Source organism: Lissotriton vulgaris, chromosome 2_2 (assembly GCF_964263255.1).
Source record: "Lissotriton vulgaris chromosome 2_2, aLisVul1.2, whole genome shotgun sequence".
Lineage (NCBI taxonomy): Eukaryota > Metazoa > Chordata > Amphibia > Caudata > Salamandridae > Lissotriton > Lissotriton vulgaris.
In genome coordinates, this window is record NC_141688.1 from 109,154,140 (window position 1) to 109,170,382 (window position 16,243).

Sequence of the window (16,243 nt, forward strand, 5' to 3'; positions counted from 1 at the left end):
GGTACCCCTGTCCTTTGCTTCGATGCTCGCTCTGTTTTTGTCTTTTCTTAGCCGGTTCTTATGCTGCAAGCGCCTTGTGACCTTGCGGTGACAAACTGCGCTCTACCTATGACAATGACATTGACTTTCAAGTGAAGCACCTTGCACTAATCCAGACAACCCTTATGGTGAATTTAGTGGTCTCAGACAACCACAACAAGCTCTCTAAGTGGTAGCTGTGGAGAGCAGCCTTCTGGCTAAGTCCAGAAGGTGTAAAGCAGCTTGTTTAACCAGTACTAATCATATAGTGTAGGTTAAGTGAAAAAGAACCACACAGTGAAGTTATAAATATATTTATTTATTATGAACACTCACTAACACATTGCAAGATCTCCTACCCAGATATATAATCACAATACACACAATACTTCAACAATAGAAAACATAAGTAGCAAAAATACACAGTGGTCTCCAGGGGGAGACCAAATTATATACTATGAAAGTGGAAATCAAACAACGAACTAAGACAAAACTGGACATAGAAGTTGTAGAATTTTTGGGACCTAAAGAACCACCCAAGTTAAGTACTCAGGAACCCCATGGAGGCTGTGTGCAGAGTGGGAACACAACCGCATGTTCAACACAAGTCAAGTCAATGAAGAAGTTGCGGTTGCAGTTTTTTAAAAGGACCCTTCTCAGAGGACCCTGAAGAAACCCAGCGGAAAATGGAAGGTTTGAGAGTCAACTCACCCATGGATACCCCGGGAACCAGGATACCGTCACCAGGGAAGCCAGGTGTGTAGGTGCGAAGTGATGTCGGAAACCGCCATAGACCACATGGAGGACTTCCGTAAAGATGCCGCTGGTGTAGAAGTTGATTAAGGGTAAGAGGTACCTTCAAGCAGAGGGTACGGAGTCTATGCCACTCATGAGTGACCGGAAGGCATGGAAGACTAATGCCCACTGATGTCGGAAGATGCAGGAGTGTTTACAGTGACCTTACGCTGTAGCTGTGTGGACCAGGCGACGCTGTGGAAGACCAGAAGCCGTTTGCGAGCTGTCCCATGTCAGATGTCAAGAGCCAGGGGGTGGGTGTCCAGTGGGAGCACCAACAAGCCTCAGCAGGGGCAACAAACATGGCAGACAAAAAAGGTGCAGTGTTGGGACCAGCAAGGTCTAAGGGACTCAACACAAGCAGGTAAGTCAGAGTAGGCCAGAGCACACAGGGGATCCCACTGGAGCCAAAGAAGACCCTCAAAAGGACCCACAGGCCGGAGGCACAGAAGTCGCAGGAGTACCTCGAGTAGCTCATCAATGATGCACGCCCACGGTGCAGAAGATGCGGTGAGGAGAAAGAGCTTGGTAGCAAGAGAGGCTGGAGTTTCTTGGAGCCCAAAGATCTTTGGTGAAGAGAGTCAACAAGCCTTGGCAACGGCAAGTCGACACGGTGCACTGGGGTACGGCTCCAGCAGTTCCGATGAGGGATACTGGCTTACAACTTGCTGTGAAGAGGTGCAGGGATCGAGGGTATTGCAGAGCCACAACCAGTGTTGCTGAACCTTTCGGAGTTCGTGGGAGCTCAGGAACAGCAGATCGGTCACCTTTGTTGCAATGCCTGCAGATGGAGGAGGGTGACTCCTTCACTTCAAGTGAGATTCCTTCAGAGGTCTTGAATGTCTATAGGCCTGGAGAAGCATCTGTATGGAGAAAAGGCACAGACGACGAAGAAGAATGGCAGGATGACAAGACCAGAAGCAGCAGGAGTCTTCCCGGTGCAGTCAAAAGTCAAACAAAGTCCAAAATGCCCAGACGGTTGAAGATAAAGTGGTTTTGCATCGAAATCTTGCCCCATGACAAATCTAAAGTGGACTGAGAGAGGTGGCCAGCTGGATGAATAACAACTGTCTCCAGCTGAACGCGACAAAAACGGAGGTGATGATCGTTGGAAGGGATGCGGACCACTGGGGGGACGGATGGTGGCCTCCCGAGATGGGATCAGCGCCGGCCCCCGTCCTGGAACTCAGGAATCTGGGAGTATGGCTCGACCACACGTTAAGCTTTGTGACTCATACGAAGAGAGTGGCGGCCTGCTGTTTTGGAGTATTACGCGTGCTAAAACCCCTGCTCAGATTTTTTGATGCTCCTACTAGACAGCTGGTCATTCAAGCAATGATTATCTCTCGGCTGGACTACGCCAGTTCACTCCTTTTAGGAGCGAACCAAGCTGAGATCCTTCGTTTACAGCGAGTCCAGAACGCTGCGGCTAGGGCGGTGGTCGGTTTGCCCCGGACCTGCCCCACCTCTAATACTCTGCGGTCCCTGCACTGGCTCCCGATAAACAAGAGAATTCAATTCAAGGCTCTTTGCCTGGTTTTTAAAATTCTTCGAGAGTCGGCACCTGTGATACTTAACAAACTGCTCTCTCCCTACGTTCCTACCCGCTCACTCCGATCCCTAGGACAATCCTTGGTGGTTGTCCCCTGTTTTAGACTTAGCCGGATGGGGGGTCGCTCCTTCCGAGTGAAAGCTGCTACCCTCTGGAATGCGCTCCCCTTGGAAATCCGCCTTATGGATGATCTAATATCCTTTCGCAGGGCCCTGAAAACCTTCTTGTTTTAATGTTCCCTGTTTTAAGTGTTCTGCTTTTTTGTTGCTGGATTTTGTGTTATGTTGTGTCTACCTTTCCCTGCGCCAGGACGCTCCTTCGCTGGAGCAGCCGAGCGCATTAAAAATGTAAATAACATAACATAACATAACATAACATAAAGAACCACACACAGGTAAGATCATAAGTACCCTAAACAAAGGGTTGGGACAATTTAGGGGTCCCTCCCAGAGGAGGGCCTGGACAGTGGGGCGGACACCCCTGTGTGCTTTGTCCAGTTTTGTGCCAGGGCAGGAGCCAACGGCTCCCTGAACTGGTTCTAACTGGAATATGCAAGGAGGGCACCAAATGTGCCCTTCAAAGCATTCTAGTGGCGCTGGCAATCGCCCCCCACCATGGTCCAATACACTAAGTCCTGACAGGAAACCTACTGTACTACCTTCCCCTGCTTGACCTTGGCTCAGCAGTAGGAGGGCAAAATGGTGTTTCTAGTTGGCAGCAGCCATAGCTTGTTTTACGGATCTGGCAGAGGGCTTCCCGGAGAGGCCCACATGTGCATGGAATCATACCTACAAAAACAATCTACGCTGTTGGCTATGATTCCAAAGTGTTTGATACCAAACATGCCAGGTGTCATTACATCCGGTATAGAGTTAGCCATTGTGTAATGACGCATGGCCATTCTATGTATCGTAATGGCTGATGCACTTACATCACCTGGAGAATGGACTCCAGGAATTGTAGGGGTGTCCTGCTCCTGCAGGGGCACCCTCCCACTTATAACCAAGCTCCCTGCCTTCAGAATTGACTTATAGGTTTTGTGTTTAAATTTCTTTATTGATTTTATATTAACCAAACAATCCACAACACAATGCAATGTGCAAGTATGGCTGTGAGCCCTTACGACTGGGCAAGCTAGGATGTATAGGATAGAATAAGAAAAAAGAACAAACCCATCCTACCTCCCCTTCCCGACTTATAGGTTTTAAGTGTTGTGACCTCAGATATAAGAAAACATATATATGTCGCAAGTGGTGCAACGGCAGGCCTGTAAACACACTTTGAGTGGTCTCCTATGGGTGCAATAATACATGCTTCAGCCCATGGGGGACCCCAAGTGTACCTAAGCCCTGGGTACCTTAGTACCATATAAGGGTACACCAGTAGCCAATCGGGGGGGGGGGTACCTAAGTAATCACTAAGGTCCAATTTGGGGAGGAAACACAGAGACTGGAGTCCTGATTTGCAGGGTCCCAGTTACACTACTCAGAAAAACATATTGACACCAGCAAAAATTGGTGGTAACCATGAAAGCAGATCCTACTTTCCTAACTCGACATTAGGGAAATGTTCAGAGACCTTAAGCAATCCCTCACGGCCATTGATTGCAAAGTTGACTCCCTAGCAGGTAGATTCGACTGCCTAAAAGAAAAGGTGTCTAGCCACGACGAACGGCTCGGACAGCTGGAACAGCATACCTCAGCAGCAGAAGACAAAGGGAGCACAACAAGGGAGAAAATGCTCTGCTTGGTAAAAGGGCTTGAGGTAATCATTAACAAAAATGAGGACATGGAAGCCAGGTCAAGGCAGAACAATATTAGAATTCTGGGAATTCCGGAGTTCACTGCCATGACCCATGTTGAGGACTATGTGGAGGAAATGCTGAGGGCCCCGTTTGGAGAGTCTCTATCGAACGTCTGCATAGTGCACACAGATAGCAGGGCCAAAGGCCTCCGCTGGGTGCACCCGCCTGGTCGATTATTGCCTGTCTCCTAAATTATAGAGGTAGAGATGCTGTGGCGCGGGACCAGCAGTTTGTAACCTACCAAGGGAACATTGTGTCCTTTTACCCTGATTTTAAGTTGTCTGTAAAGGCGGCGAGACGTGACTTCCTGCCAGTGAAACGGTCTCTCCAAAATACAGATGGCAAATACTCTTTACCTTATCATGCAAAACTGCGTATCTTTCAAGCTGGCAAAATGACCTATTTCACTGACCTGAAGGCCGCAGCCAGATTTGTAAGAGGTCTCGGACCAGCCAAGTCGGATGCTCGATCGCAGCATGAACCGATTGACAGCAGCCACACAAGTGACAACGATTGAACTAGCTGGATGATGATGGGAGCTGGGTGGGACTCTATGCCTGTGACTTACTGGCAGGGATTATTGAAGTGAAGGAATGAGGGGACTTTTTGCAATTTTCGTTTTGAATTGTGTGTCAGTGACTGTTCCTCCTCTGCGGGTCGGAACAGGCCGGCTGCAAATACTGGTTCCAGCCACCCAGCTTACACTGAGCTGGGAAGAGCTTGGAACCTACTGGTTCCCCTTCAGGGATGATTCCTATAATTTGTTATGATGTTAGCCCTAGAAGGCTATGTTGGGGTGGGAGGGTCTGTATCCAGCCTGTTTGGGAGGCTTGGGTGGGTGTTGTCTGAGTTGTGGAACTTGACGTAATCTCCCTCCTTTTTCTTTCCCCTGACTCTGTTCCTCCTTTCTTTGCTGGCCTCCTCCTCCTCCCTTGCTGCTATTGGGGGGTTCTCCACAAGAGAGATGGCCTGTAACGCCCAGCTGTGAATCTAGACCCACTGATTAGAGAACTCATTCGATTAGGTGGACTATCAGGCATACACATTTATTGGGCAAAGTCAGTGATTTTCCCACTTATGGGGCCCACTGTGCAGTTTCGATAGATGTTCTCCGTCCACAGGGCGGAGGGCCCAGTGAGTTTTTTGGGCATTCGGCTAAGCCAAGAAGTTGATGTGCTATGAAGATCGAATTACGGCTGTCTGATGGACTGGCTGGAGAGTCATCTGAAACAATGGGCACGGCTGCCACTGTCTCTCATTGCCAAAATGGTTATACTGCTCACATTTCTTTACTTATTCATTAACCTTTCCTTCCCTTTTACCAGCAGCTTCAGGCATGGGCTCCATTCTAACATTATTTTATTGGCATGGGCCGCGAAACGACCCACGTCCTCTTGGGAGACATTGATGCTTCCTTTTGAGCAAGGTGGACATGGATCTTAATTATAGCTGTGTACATGCACACTTTGGGTTTCACTGGGTATACACTACACAATTCATAGCGCACACTACGCTGGAACATGAACAGGCTGCATCAAAGGCGTTGCATGTGGTCCCCCATAGGGCGCAAATTAGGCCCAGAGTGGACGCAATAAGAAGCACTGTATGGGCATGGCACGAGCTGCATCAGAGGGCGCAGCTGGAGGTGCGCTGTAGGGCGCAGGTGGTGGTGCTCGCAGGTGGTGGTGCTATTCGCTTCATCTATACCGCCAATCAAACACCCCACACTACCATTCTCCCAGGACATGGGAACCTGCAATAGAATATGGAGACTTTGGCTTAACACAATGGAAGATGCATTTCCGGAGTGCGTATTTATTGTAATGCAACAGGTCTTAGATGGCGGGGAGTTCAATGTGATGGACAGATTTACTGCGTAACAACTCTGCCTCATTTCCAATAGCACCGCCCACGCTTTAGGTGCTGGTAAGCTTCTTGAAGAATACCTCCCCAAACTGATAACGCGGCTTTACACTGAAATGCAACAAAACGGCTCAGGTGTGCGTTCCTAAGGTGAGGCATGAGTGGGAGGTCCAGTTGGGCATACTGGTATCAGAAGAGCAGTGGACATTCTGTTGTGCCCAGGCTAGAGAACTATCCACTAACTACAGGCTGCGTTTGATACATTACAAATTTTTGCAAAGAATATATTGGACACCGGAATGGCTGTTTAAGGCCGGCTTGATTGAGGATGAGAGTTACTTTAGATGCATGGTTCCCTGCACACATTTCTTGCACCTGTCATGGGACTTCCCCAACATTATCTGCTACTGGGGGACTGTTTTTGATGCAATTGAAGAAATGGTGGATTTGCGATTGCAGCATTCCCCCTTGATTGCACTGCTGGGATATGTGGAGAACTTCCCCTTAGACAACAGGAAATTAATCTTGCTGCTCGGTAAACGGCGAGTAGCAATGTGTGGGGGCTGCCGCTCGATCTCTCGTGTGGAGGATTGGCTCCAGGACGCAGCGGTTTGTCTGGGCCAACTAGCAGCCCCCTGGGATCTAATGTCTGTCCAGGAGTGATCCATAGATTTACAGCCTTACCTGCGAGCCTGAGAGGAGACATAATCCCCCCCACCTCCCCTCAGTGTGCCGACCTATTGCCAATAGAGTGTGATGATGGACATTGATGTCACACTGGGTACGTGAAGTAAGGTGAGGAGGTCATTCCTTCCCTCCCTCTTTCTTCCTCTCTCGTTTGCTTACTTTGTGCCCCTCCGATTTCCTAGTTTTAGAGTTACTGAATCAAGATTTGCCTAATATAGATATGACATGATGATATAATGTTCTTGTACTAGGTGGTTCTGTGTAAGAAGAACTGTATGGGGCTCAGTTTCTACAAACAATTCTACGATGATGCTGTATACTCCAGACTGTACTCACCGATAACTTCAATAAACAGAATTTTTTTAAAAAGTGTCTACAGTTGTAGCTCAGCCATTCCCCTCCCCAGTTGTATGTTTGAAACCAAACCGCTAGTTCCTCAAGCAAGCCTTCTTTTTGCATTCTTGTTCAAGCCCTTGATGCTAAAATATGGTCAAATGGAAGACTTACTATTCCTACAGCTGCTTTAGTTGAGAATCAATGGAGTTAGAAGTTATTTGACTCCTAATTAATTGCTAATGATTACGTGCCTTCAGCGGCATGGGCATAAAGGCACACAAAGAGAACTGTGTGACACCTCCCTATAAGCCAGGCTGATTTTAGACTCTTGCACCATGGACACCATCTTAAACACAAACAGGATGATCCTACTGTTGGGGACTTGTGTTTTTATTTGCCCATGGTTGACACAGTCTGAGGGGAAAATGGAGGCTACACTTTCATGGTGATCAAGAGACAATTCTGTAATCACCGAACAAAATAATTACCTGAGCACATAAGGGACCTGGCATTACAGACATAGATAATTTACATTAGTGGCAGGGACAACAGCAGCAGAATGAGGGGAATTACTAGAACTAAAACCCGATAATTCACCAAAGCCTTACAAATTACCATCTCTACAAAAGATTACAGAATGGGACGTCGTCTCAGAATTTTGCGACACGGCTAAGGGCTGCTGTAATCCAACCATTTAGAAAATCTCTGCATCCATAGTGATGCAGCACAGAAGGAAAATAAGCAGCCTAGATATCCTGGAATAGAATTCATCGACCTAGGCAGATGACTACTGAGTCTCTGATAACCTCACAGAAGGGCTTATGGGAGGGAGAAGGTCTCTCTAAAACAAAACGTCAAAGGTGGGACTGTTTAGGACGTAGAGGGAAAATAATGCTTCTGAAACCAACAAGGGAAGCACTGCTAAGGGGATATGTCCCAGCAGTAAAAGTGCTACTAGTGTGATACAGCTCACAGAATGGCTCAGCAGCAAGCAGTGATACCTGATAATTATCAAAGGTGAATGGGGCATGATACAACTACTCTAATGGAGTGACCAGCAAGTTGTGAAGAGCTCAGCATAATCCTTTTACACAGGAAAAAGTTCACAGTGTGTGCAGACATATCAATGCAAGGATTTTAAAACCATGAACTACCAGACAGAAAAGCCCTTTTAACATTCCCAAAACAAATTACAATTGTGTCGGTTAAATCAATTTCCTTTACTTGATGGTAATATTTTCCACCTTTAAGAAAAACATGTTAACAACATTACACAAAGAGCTTCAAATAGAATACAATCTTACCCTTAAGGACCAAACATTCATAAGACCACCAAGGCCGCCAGACACCAAAGCTAGCCCATCCGTGCTGAATGCAACTGTTTTAACAGGTGTGATATGTCCTTTCAGCTGGTAAACACACTTTATTGTGTCCTGGTAACCATCCTGTAAATGATTAATATTAGTACAAATGGTAACTAACATAGGATCAGCAACATGCACATGAAAACATAATTCCTCATTTACAAATGAATTGCAATAAACAATACCAAATGCACAAGTTACTACTTGTGAAACAATATATCTGTAAGAGACATTAGTTAGTGATAGATTCCTTACCTTAGAATATCCCCAGGCGTCAGGCTGGATCCGGAAAGTAGGTGGCCTCCTGCGGCTCCACGCCTGTCACTGGCCTCGTAGGCGCCGAGATGACGTCACAGAGAGTACTTAGGTGCCACCAATGAGCGCTGACGTCAGTTCTGTACACAACTATTCCGTGCCGAAAAGCAGAGCCATGCAAGAAACTGACAATTGGTGCATCAAACTAGGGCCCTAAAAGGGGATGACCTTAACACTAGTAATTAGTGCGCAGAACGGGGAGGATGGGTGGGGCGGTAAGGAATCTATCACTAACTTATGTCTCTTACAGATATATTGTTACACAAGTAGTAACTTCTGCATCTGAAAGAGACACGTTAGTGATAGATTCCTTACCTTAGAATAGATACCCCAGCAATACCAAATCCGGTGGTGGCTCTGCGAACACGATTACACCAAAAAGTCACGGAGCACAGAACGGCCAAAGAAGCTGTCTCTCCGGACCGGACTGTCAAGGCAGTATTACTTGGTAAACGTGTGCAGCGAGGCCCCAGTAGCTGCCTGACAAATGTCCTGCAAGGAAACGCCACGTCCCAAGGCAGTAGTGAATGCAGTTGCCCTGGTCGAATGGGCACGCAGCCCCAAAGGAGGCTCCTTTTTGGCCAAGGAGTAATATGCTTTGATGCACAAAACAATAAAACAACAGGGGGTGGTAATGGACAGAGTTTCTGAATTAAGCAGAATACTCTCACCCAGTCAAGAGATCAGGGCTTAATCCAACACCGTTTTTTAGCTCACTGCACCATCCCAGCTCAGAACCTGGCTATATGCAAATTAGTCTGTCCCTGGCCCAGTGTATCATGGGAACAGGGCAAACCAAACTACCAAGCCAATTCTTTCACTGGGAAGGAAACAAGCTACCGGGGACCGGTTTCTGGCATTTCAGCCGTCTTCGGCCCGGCTTGCTTGAATCCTGATGGTGCAATGAGCTAGGGACTCACGTCTGAGTATACCCTTCCACGCTTATGGGGGACAAAATAATTAAACAACAGGGGGTGGTAATGGACAGAGTTTCTGAATTAAGCAGAATACTCTCACCCGGTCAAGAGATCAGGGCTTAATCCAACACCGTTTTTTAGCTCACTGCAACATCCCAGCTCAGAACCTGGCTATATGCAAATTAGTCTGTCCCTGGCCCAGTGTATCATGGGAACAGGGCAAACCAAACTACCAAGCCAATTCTTTCACTGGGAAGGAAACAAGCTACCGGGGACCGGTTTCTGGCAATTCAGCCGTCTTCGGCCCGGCTTGCTTGAATCCTGATGGTGCAATGAGCTAGGGACTCACGTCTGAGTATACCCTTCCACGCTTATGGGGGACAAAATAATTAAACAACAGGGGGTGGTAATGGACAGAGTTTCTGAATTAAGCAGAATACTCTCACCCAGTCAAGAGATCAGGGCTTAATCCAACACCGTTTTTTAGCTCACTGCACCATCCCAGCTCAGAACCTGGCTATATGCAAATTAGTCTGTCCCTGGCCCAGTATATCATGGGAACAGGGCAAACCAAACTACCAAGCCAATTCTTTCACTGGGAAGGAAACAAGCTACCGGGGACCGGTTTCTGGCATTTCAGCCGTCTTCGGCCCGGCTTGCTTGAATCCTGATGGTGCAATTAGCTAGGGACTCACGTCTGAGTATACCCTTCCACGCTTATGGGGGCCAAAACAACCCACGGGGAAATGGTTCGTTTGTGCACAGCCCAACCTTTTTTGGCGCCAATGTAGCCAACAAAGAGTTGATCATCCACCCGGAACTGTTGTGTACACTGCAGACAGAAAGCGAGCGCACATTTTGGGTCCAGACGGTGGAGCCTCTCCTCTTCCCTGGAAGGATGCGGAGGCGGAAAGAAGGTGGACAAAGTGATGGTCTGCCCGACGTAGAAGGGCGTGACAACCTTTGGCAGAAAAGAAGTACGGGTCCTTAAAACCACCTTGTCCAGATGACCGGAAAGGAGGTTTGGAAGAAAAGGCCTGGAGCTCATTCACTCTCTTGTTAGAGGTGATAGCAACCAGGAAAGCTGTCTTAAGAGTAAGAAGACATAAAGGACAGTTATGAAGAAGCTCAAAGGGAGCGCACATCAGAAAAGTCAAGACAAGATTTAAGTCCCATTGAGGCATTATGAAGGGCACGGGAGGAAACGTGTGTGTAATGCCTTTGAGAAAGCGGTGTGAAAAAGTACCATCTTTCTTGCATGGTATGACCCCATTTTTTGCTGAATCGCTGATGTGCTTTGACTGAGTGTGCCCTGGGCCCCTGCCAATCAGGTGCCCAGGGCCTGTGTTCCTTCCCTAAAACTGTGTTGAAACTAAAACCCAATTGGCATCTCTGGCCACATGTCAGCCCCTAGTAAAATTGTACCCTAGGTACCCAGGGCATTGTGACCAGAGAAGACCCCCTAAGGGCTGCAGCACTTATTGTGCCACCATTAGGGCCCCTGCACCCTGACACACACACACTGCCTTTGCAGGCTGAGTGTCCTGGTGCATTACTAAACAAAGAGTCGACATGGCACACATCCCTGAGTGCCATTCCCACAACCCTACTGCCCTGGCATACATCAGTCACCCCTCTAGCTGGGTGGCCTATACCAGTGGTTGGGCACAGGAGCATGCGCCCTGTGCCCCTACAGTACCCAGGTCCATTCCTGGGCACTGTAAGTGCAGTGATGCCCTTAAGAGTAAATGGTGCTGGAAGGTTGTCATTACGAACTCTACTACACTGAAGACTGACAAATTTGATATCAAACTTCTCAGGACATTAAACCCGCACTGATACAGAACCCTAACCTACAATCCACGTCTTGTCTGAGAGGCTGCCTAGGCTGCCACACAGCAGACATGTTGCTGGACCCCTGGGTGGAGAGCTCCCTGCTCTCATGGGCCTGCAACAATGCACATCCTGGAAGAGGTGCAAGGTCTCCTCCCCAGGATGGGCAGAGGGAAGCTTCAAAGGCATGCCGCCTTTGTGAGCTTCTCCAGGCCACTTGCTGTACTCAGCAACTGGCCCCCACCACTTCTGACCCCCACTCTGGCGGGAAGACTGGTGGGAAACCCTACGTCAGGAGAGGGGGTGTGGCACACCTCGGGTGGGGGAGGCGAGGTGAAGCACGACCCCGGGCTGCCACCATCTTGAGGACGGGGAGCACTACCCACTCACAGCTAGGCTCCTGCCCCCCTCTCACAGGAGAGGAGCAGGATAGGGGGTGTACCAAACCCAGGACAGGGACCTATTGGTCCCTGCCCTCACACTACCTGTAATGCCCCAAAATCTAGTCTTTAGGGGCACCCTGAACCTTTCATCGACAGATCCCGATTGCAACAAGAAGAAGAACAAGAAACAAGAAGACCTGCCGTGCAGCTGCTAACAAAAGGATAACACCCACTGACTTGGCCCCAGAACCCTACAGGCCGGTTGATCCTTGAACCTGCTCCTGCAAAACTCCGATGTCTCCTGCGGAGAGCAACCTCGAACAAATGATTTACACTGTCCTCTGATACTGCCTTACTGCTCGACCAAGCTACCACTTTAGAGAGTAAGGTTATATCTAACTTTATAAGTTTATACACCTGCATACCGCAGGATGAGACGATCCAAGTGATATCTGATGCCCTGGACCGATCTGACTGGGGTTTTACAACTTCACGCACCTTTGTAGTGGAGTGTGCCACATTGGCACTTAAACGAAACTTCTTCAAATATGAAGGTGACATTTATCTCCAAACCACGGGGACTTCTATGGGCAGTACATTTGCCCCTAGTGTGGCGGGGCTTTATGTTTACCATTTCGAACGCGAATTCATTTTAACACCTGACAATCCTTTTTCATCGAACATCATTCTCTGGCAACGTTACATAGATGATGTTCTAATGATCTGAAAGGGTGAAGAGAACATCTTACTCTCCTTTTATGATTGGGTTAATTCATGTGACCCTCATCTACGGTTCACCCAGGGGCATGCAGTAGATAAAATCGTTTTCCTTGATGTCACCATCACAAAAACAGGAGAACAGTTACGAACTAAGACTTTCTGTAAATCTACCGCTAAAAACAATCTCCTACATTTCGCGTGTTTTCACCCGTGCACCTTAAGAGAAAATCTTCCCTTTGGCCAATATCTCCGCACAAGAAAAAATTGTAGTGAAGTGACGGATTTTATAGAACAGGCGTCTGGCTTGACTAATAAGTTACAACAACGAGGCTACCCAAAGAAGATCTTGAAAAAAGCTTAAAGAGAGCAAAAAACCAACACAGGGATGCCCTTTTAGAAACTTATCAGAAGGAGAATGATGCAGAGGCTCCACTAACTTGTGTGACAACTTACAATGCGGTTTCAAACAATGTAAGCAACTGCATAAACACACATTGGAGTATCCTAACAAGCAATAGACATGACTGGGAAAAACCTCTCTTCTCTTCCCGCAGGGCAAGAAGCCTGTAAGACTCTTTGGTTCACACTCGCCCTAAGAATGATCGTAAGGAAGGAGGAACATCAGTCCTGAATGCTTGGGGTCTTCCTCCAGTGACTGGTCATTTCCCCTGTGGGAGTTGCAGCGTTTGCCACCTGACTAAAAGCACCAAAGTACTGACTATTGAAACTGGTAAAGAGTGGCAACAACGACACCATACGAACTGCAACTCATGTAATGTAGTGTATTTAATCACTTGCCAGTGTGGTTTAAAATGTGTGGGAATGACAAAAAGACAGATTAAATTGCGTATCTGCGAACACTGCAGTAATATCCGTTGCCAACGCAATACCACTAATTGACATCTCATTTTTTGGATAAAAAACATGCACCTAATGACATTAGTTGGACCATTATTGAACAATTGGATAATGGTAATGATAATGGCCTTTTTGAAAAAGAGCAAAGGTGGATATATCGCCTGTCTAGCCATACTATAGGCATGAATGATGACAATCCGTGGGGGTCGGTAATGAGATGCTGAGATTGAGACACCATAGGAATTGACTCATCTAATACCACTGTAGTGCTTTCATTGACTGGTCAGAGAAGTTGCTGTTGAACATCTCTGCTACATTCCATCCTTTATTGTGCCCTCACCAGTAATTGCTGTTAATATTAATGGCTTGATATCTTGTTATCTGTGGGACATGATATATTTATAGATTGTGACTGAAAATGAAGCCAACCATCTATACAGTTCTGATATTTGTAAACTTTAGTTTGCTTTTTTCAAACATCTATGAGCATTCATGCACAATCAGGAGTGAGCTTTTTAATACGAAACACCCCGTTAAAAATCAAGTTACTGGGTTAAGCTAGGTTGCTATTTTGTTACTGGAAAAGGATGTCAATAAAGCATTATTGTAACTTCCGAACCCCTTAACATGTTTTTTCTAATGAAATAGACCTCGTGTCGTTGTATTACTCGGGTTCGTTTCAGAACCAAAGTATACCCCGGTAACATTTCCATTACTATAAATACATATTAATGGCGAGTGTCAGGTTCATGCTAGGAGTTCGAACCGACTAGGGAATTTTGCTAAATTTTAACTGATAATACGATCTTTAATACTGCTAGAATGTACTACAGCCCTCTGGCCCTTTAAGGGAGAGTAGGTCAAACACTTCACCACTATGATGTTGGCCCACATGTCCTAACACGTGAAAGCAGCGGGAAGGATTTCTTCCGTTCGCCGCTGACGGCCAGTGTTTTTCGGGCCGCGGAAGTGCCAACAAGATAGGTTCTACACGGGGAGTCGCCGCCGCACAAGTAAGTCTGGGACGGGTCCTTTAGAAGAACGGTTACTTGATTAAACATAACCAGGTTAACTGAACCTTTGTTTCTGTAGACGGAGCGCGACGTGAAGAACACCCCTGCCGCGCTCGCCCATGTAGCATTGCAAATTACCAGCTATGGTGAGTTTTAAACCATTAAGAAGTCAAAGTCAAATAATGCTTTATTCGAGGTTCACTCATTAAAGCAAGTACATAAACAAAAACTTAACAATCATTTACAATCGAACAAGTTACTTACCTTCGGTAACGATATATCTGTAAGAAACATTAGTTAGTATTAGATTACTTACCTTAGAATATCCCCAGGCGTCAGTCTGGATGCGGAAACTTTTGCGTAGCAGTACCCCTGCGCGTCGGTAGGCGTCGTCTGCAGGCGTCCCCTGCGGCTCCGCGTCCGTCGTTGGCGTCGTGCGCCGTGATGACGTCGCTGGAGTATATAGACTCCGCCTCCGCGTGCTGACGTCAGTTCTTTGCGCACAGCTTTTCCACGCCAGAACACACAGAGCCATGTGAGAACCAACACTGGTGCCATTGAAACTAGGGCCCTGAAAGGGATGTCCTTAACCCTAGGTATCAGTTCGCAGAACGGGGAGGATGGGTGGGTCAGTAAGGAATCTAATACTAACTAATGTTTCTTACAGATATATCGTTACTGAAGGTAAGTAACTTGTTCATCTGAAAGAAACATGTTAGTATTAGATTCCTTACCTTAGAATAGATACCCCAGCAATACCAACCCCGGTGGTGGGTCTGCGAACCAATACAATACTACACCAGAAAGTCCTGGAGGACAGAACGGCCAAAGAAGCCATCCCTCCGGACTTGACTGTCCAGGCAGTAGTGCCTCGCAAAGGTGTGCAGCGAGCCCCACGTAGCCGCCTGACAAATGTCCTGCAAGGGGGCTCACCGGCCCAGGGCAGTAGTAGCCACCGTGGCCCGAGTGGAATGGGCCCTCAGCCCAACAGGAGGCTCCTTCCGAGCCAAAGAGTAGCACGCTTTGATGCACAGAACGACCCACCGAGAGATTGTCCGTTTATGTACCGCCCGTCCCTTCTTCGCACCCACATAGCCAACAAACAGTTGGTCATCCACCCGGAACTGGCGTGTGCGATCCATATAAAATGAAAGCGCACGTTTTGGGTCCAGACGATGGAGCCGTTCTTCATCCTTTGAAGGATGCGGAGGCGGGAAGAAGGAAGGGAGGGTGATGGACTGCCCGATGTGAAAAGCAGAGACAACTTTGGGCAGGAAAGAAGGTCTAGTTCTCAGAACCACCTTATCTGGATGAATGGACATGAAAGGAGGTTTGACAGAAAGAGCCTGGAGCTCACTCACCCTCCTGGCAGAGGTGATGGCAACCAGGAAGGCCGTCTTTAAAGTCAGGAGACGGAGAGGACAGGAATGAAGTGGCTCAAAGGGAGCACACATCAAGAAGGTTGTCACCAGGTTCAAGTCCCACTGAGGCATCACAAACGGAACAGGTTGATACATGTGTGTGATGCCCTTCAAGAATCTTGTTACAATGGGGGACTTGAACAAAGAAGGCTGATCAGGTAGCCTTAGAAAGGCTGAAAGGGCAGAAAGGTAGCTTTTGATAGTGCCCAGAGCAGAGCCCTGCTGGGCAAGAGAAAGAAGGAAGAGAAGGACCTCAGAAAGAGGGGCAGAGAGAGGATCCACAGCCTTTGCTGTGAACCATGCCACAAACTTGTTCCACCGACAGGCGTATACCGATTTCGTGGAGGAACGCCTGGCTGCCAGA

General features: G+C 47.5%; 1 protein-coding gene across 9 annotated transcripts in view; it reads right to left on the minus strand.

The window, feature by feature from the left end:
* Nucleotides 1–16,243, minus strand: part of HERC1 (HECT and RLD domain containing E3 ubiquitin protein ligase family member 1) — a 2,101,515-nt gene that overhangs the window by 472,350 nt on the left and 1,612,922 nt on the right. For all 9 annotated transcript variants that reach the window (XM_086959402.1, XM_086959399.1, XM_086959397.1 and 6 more), the window contains exon 58: nucleotides 8,360–8,500. In XM_086959402.1, coding sequence (XP_086815528.1) covers nucleotides 8,360–8,500 — 141 coding nt within the window. The remainder of the gene's footprint in view (nucleotides 1–8,359; nucleotides 8,501–16,243) is intronic.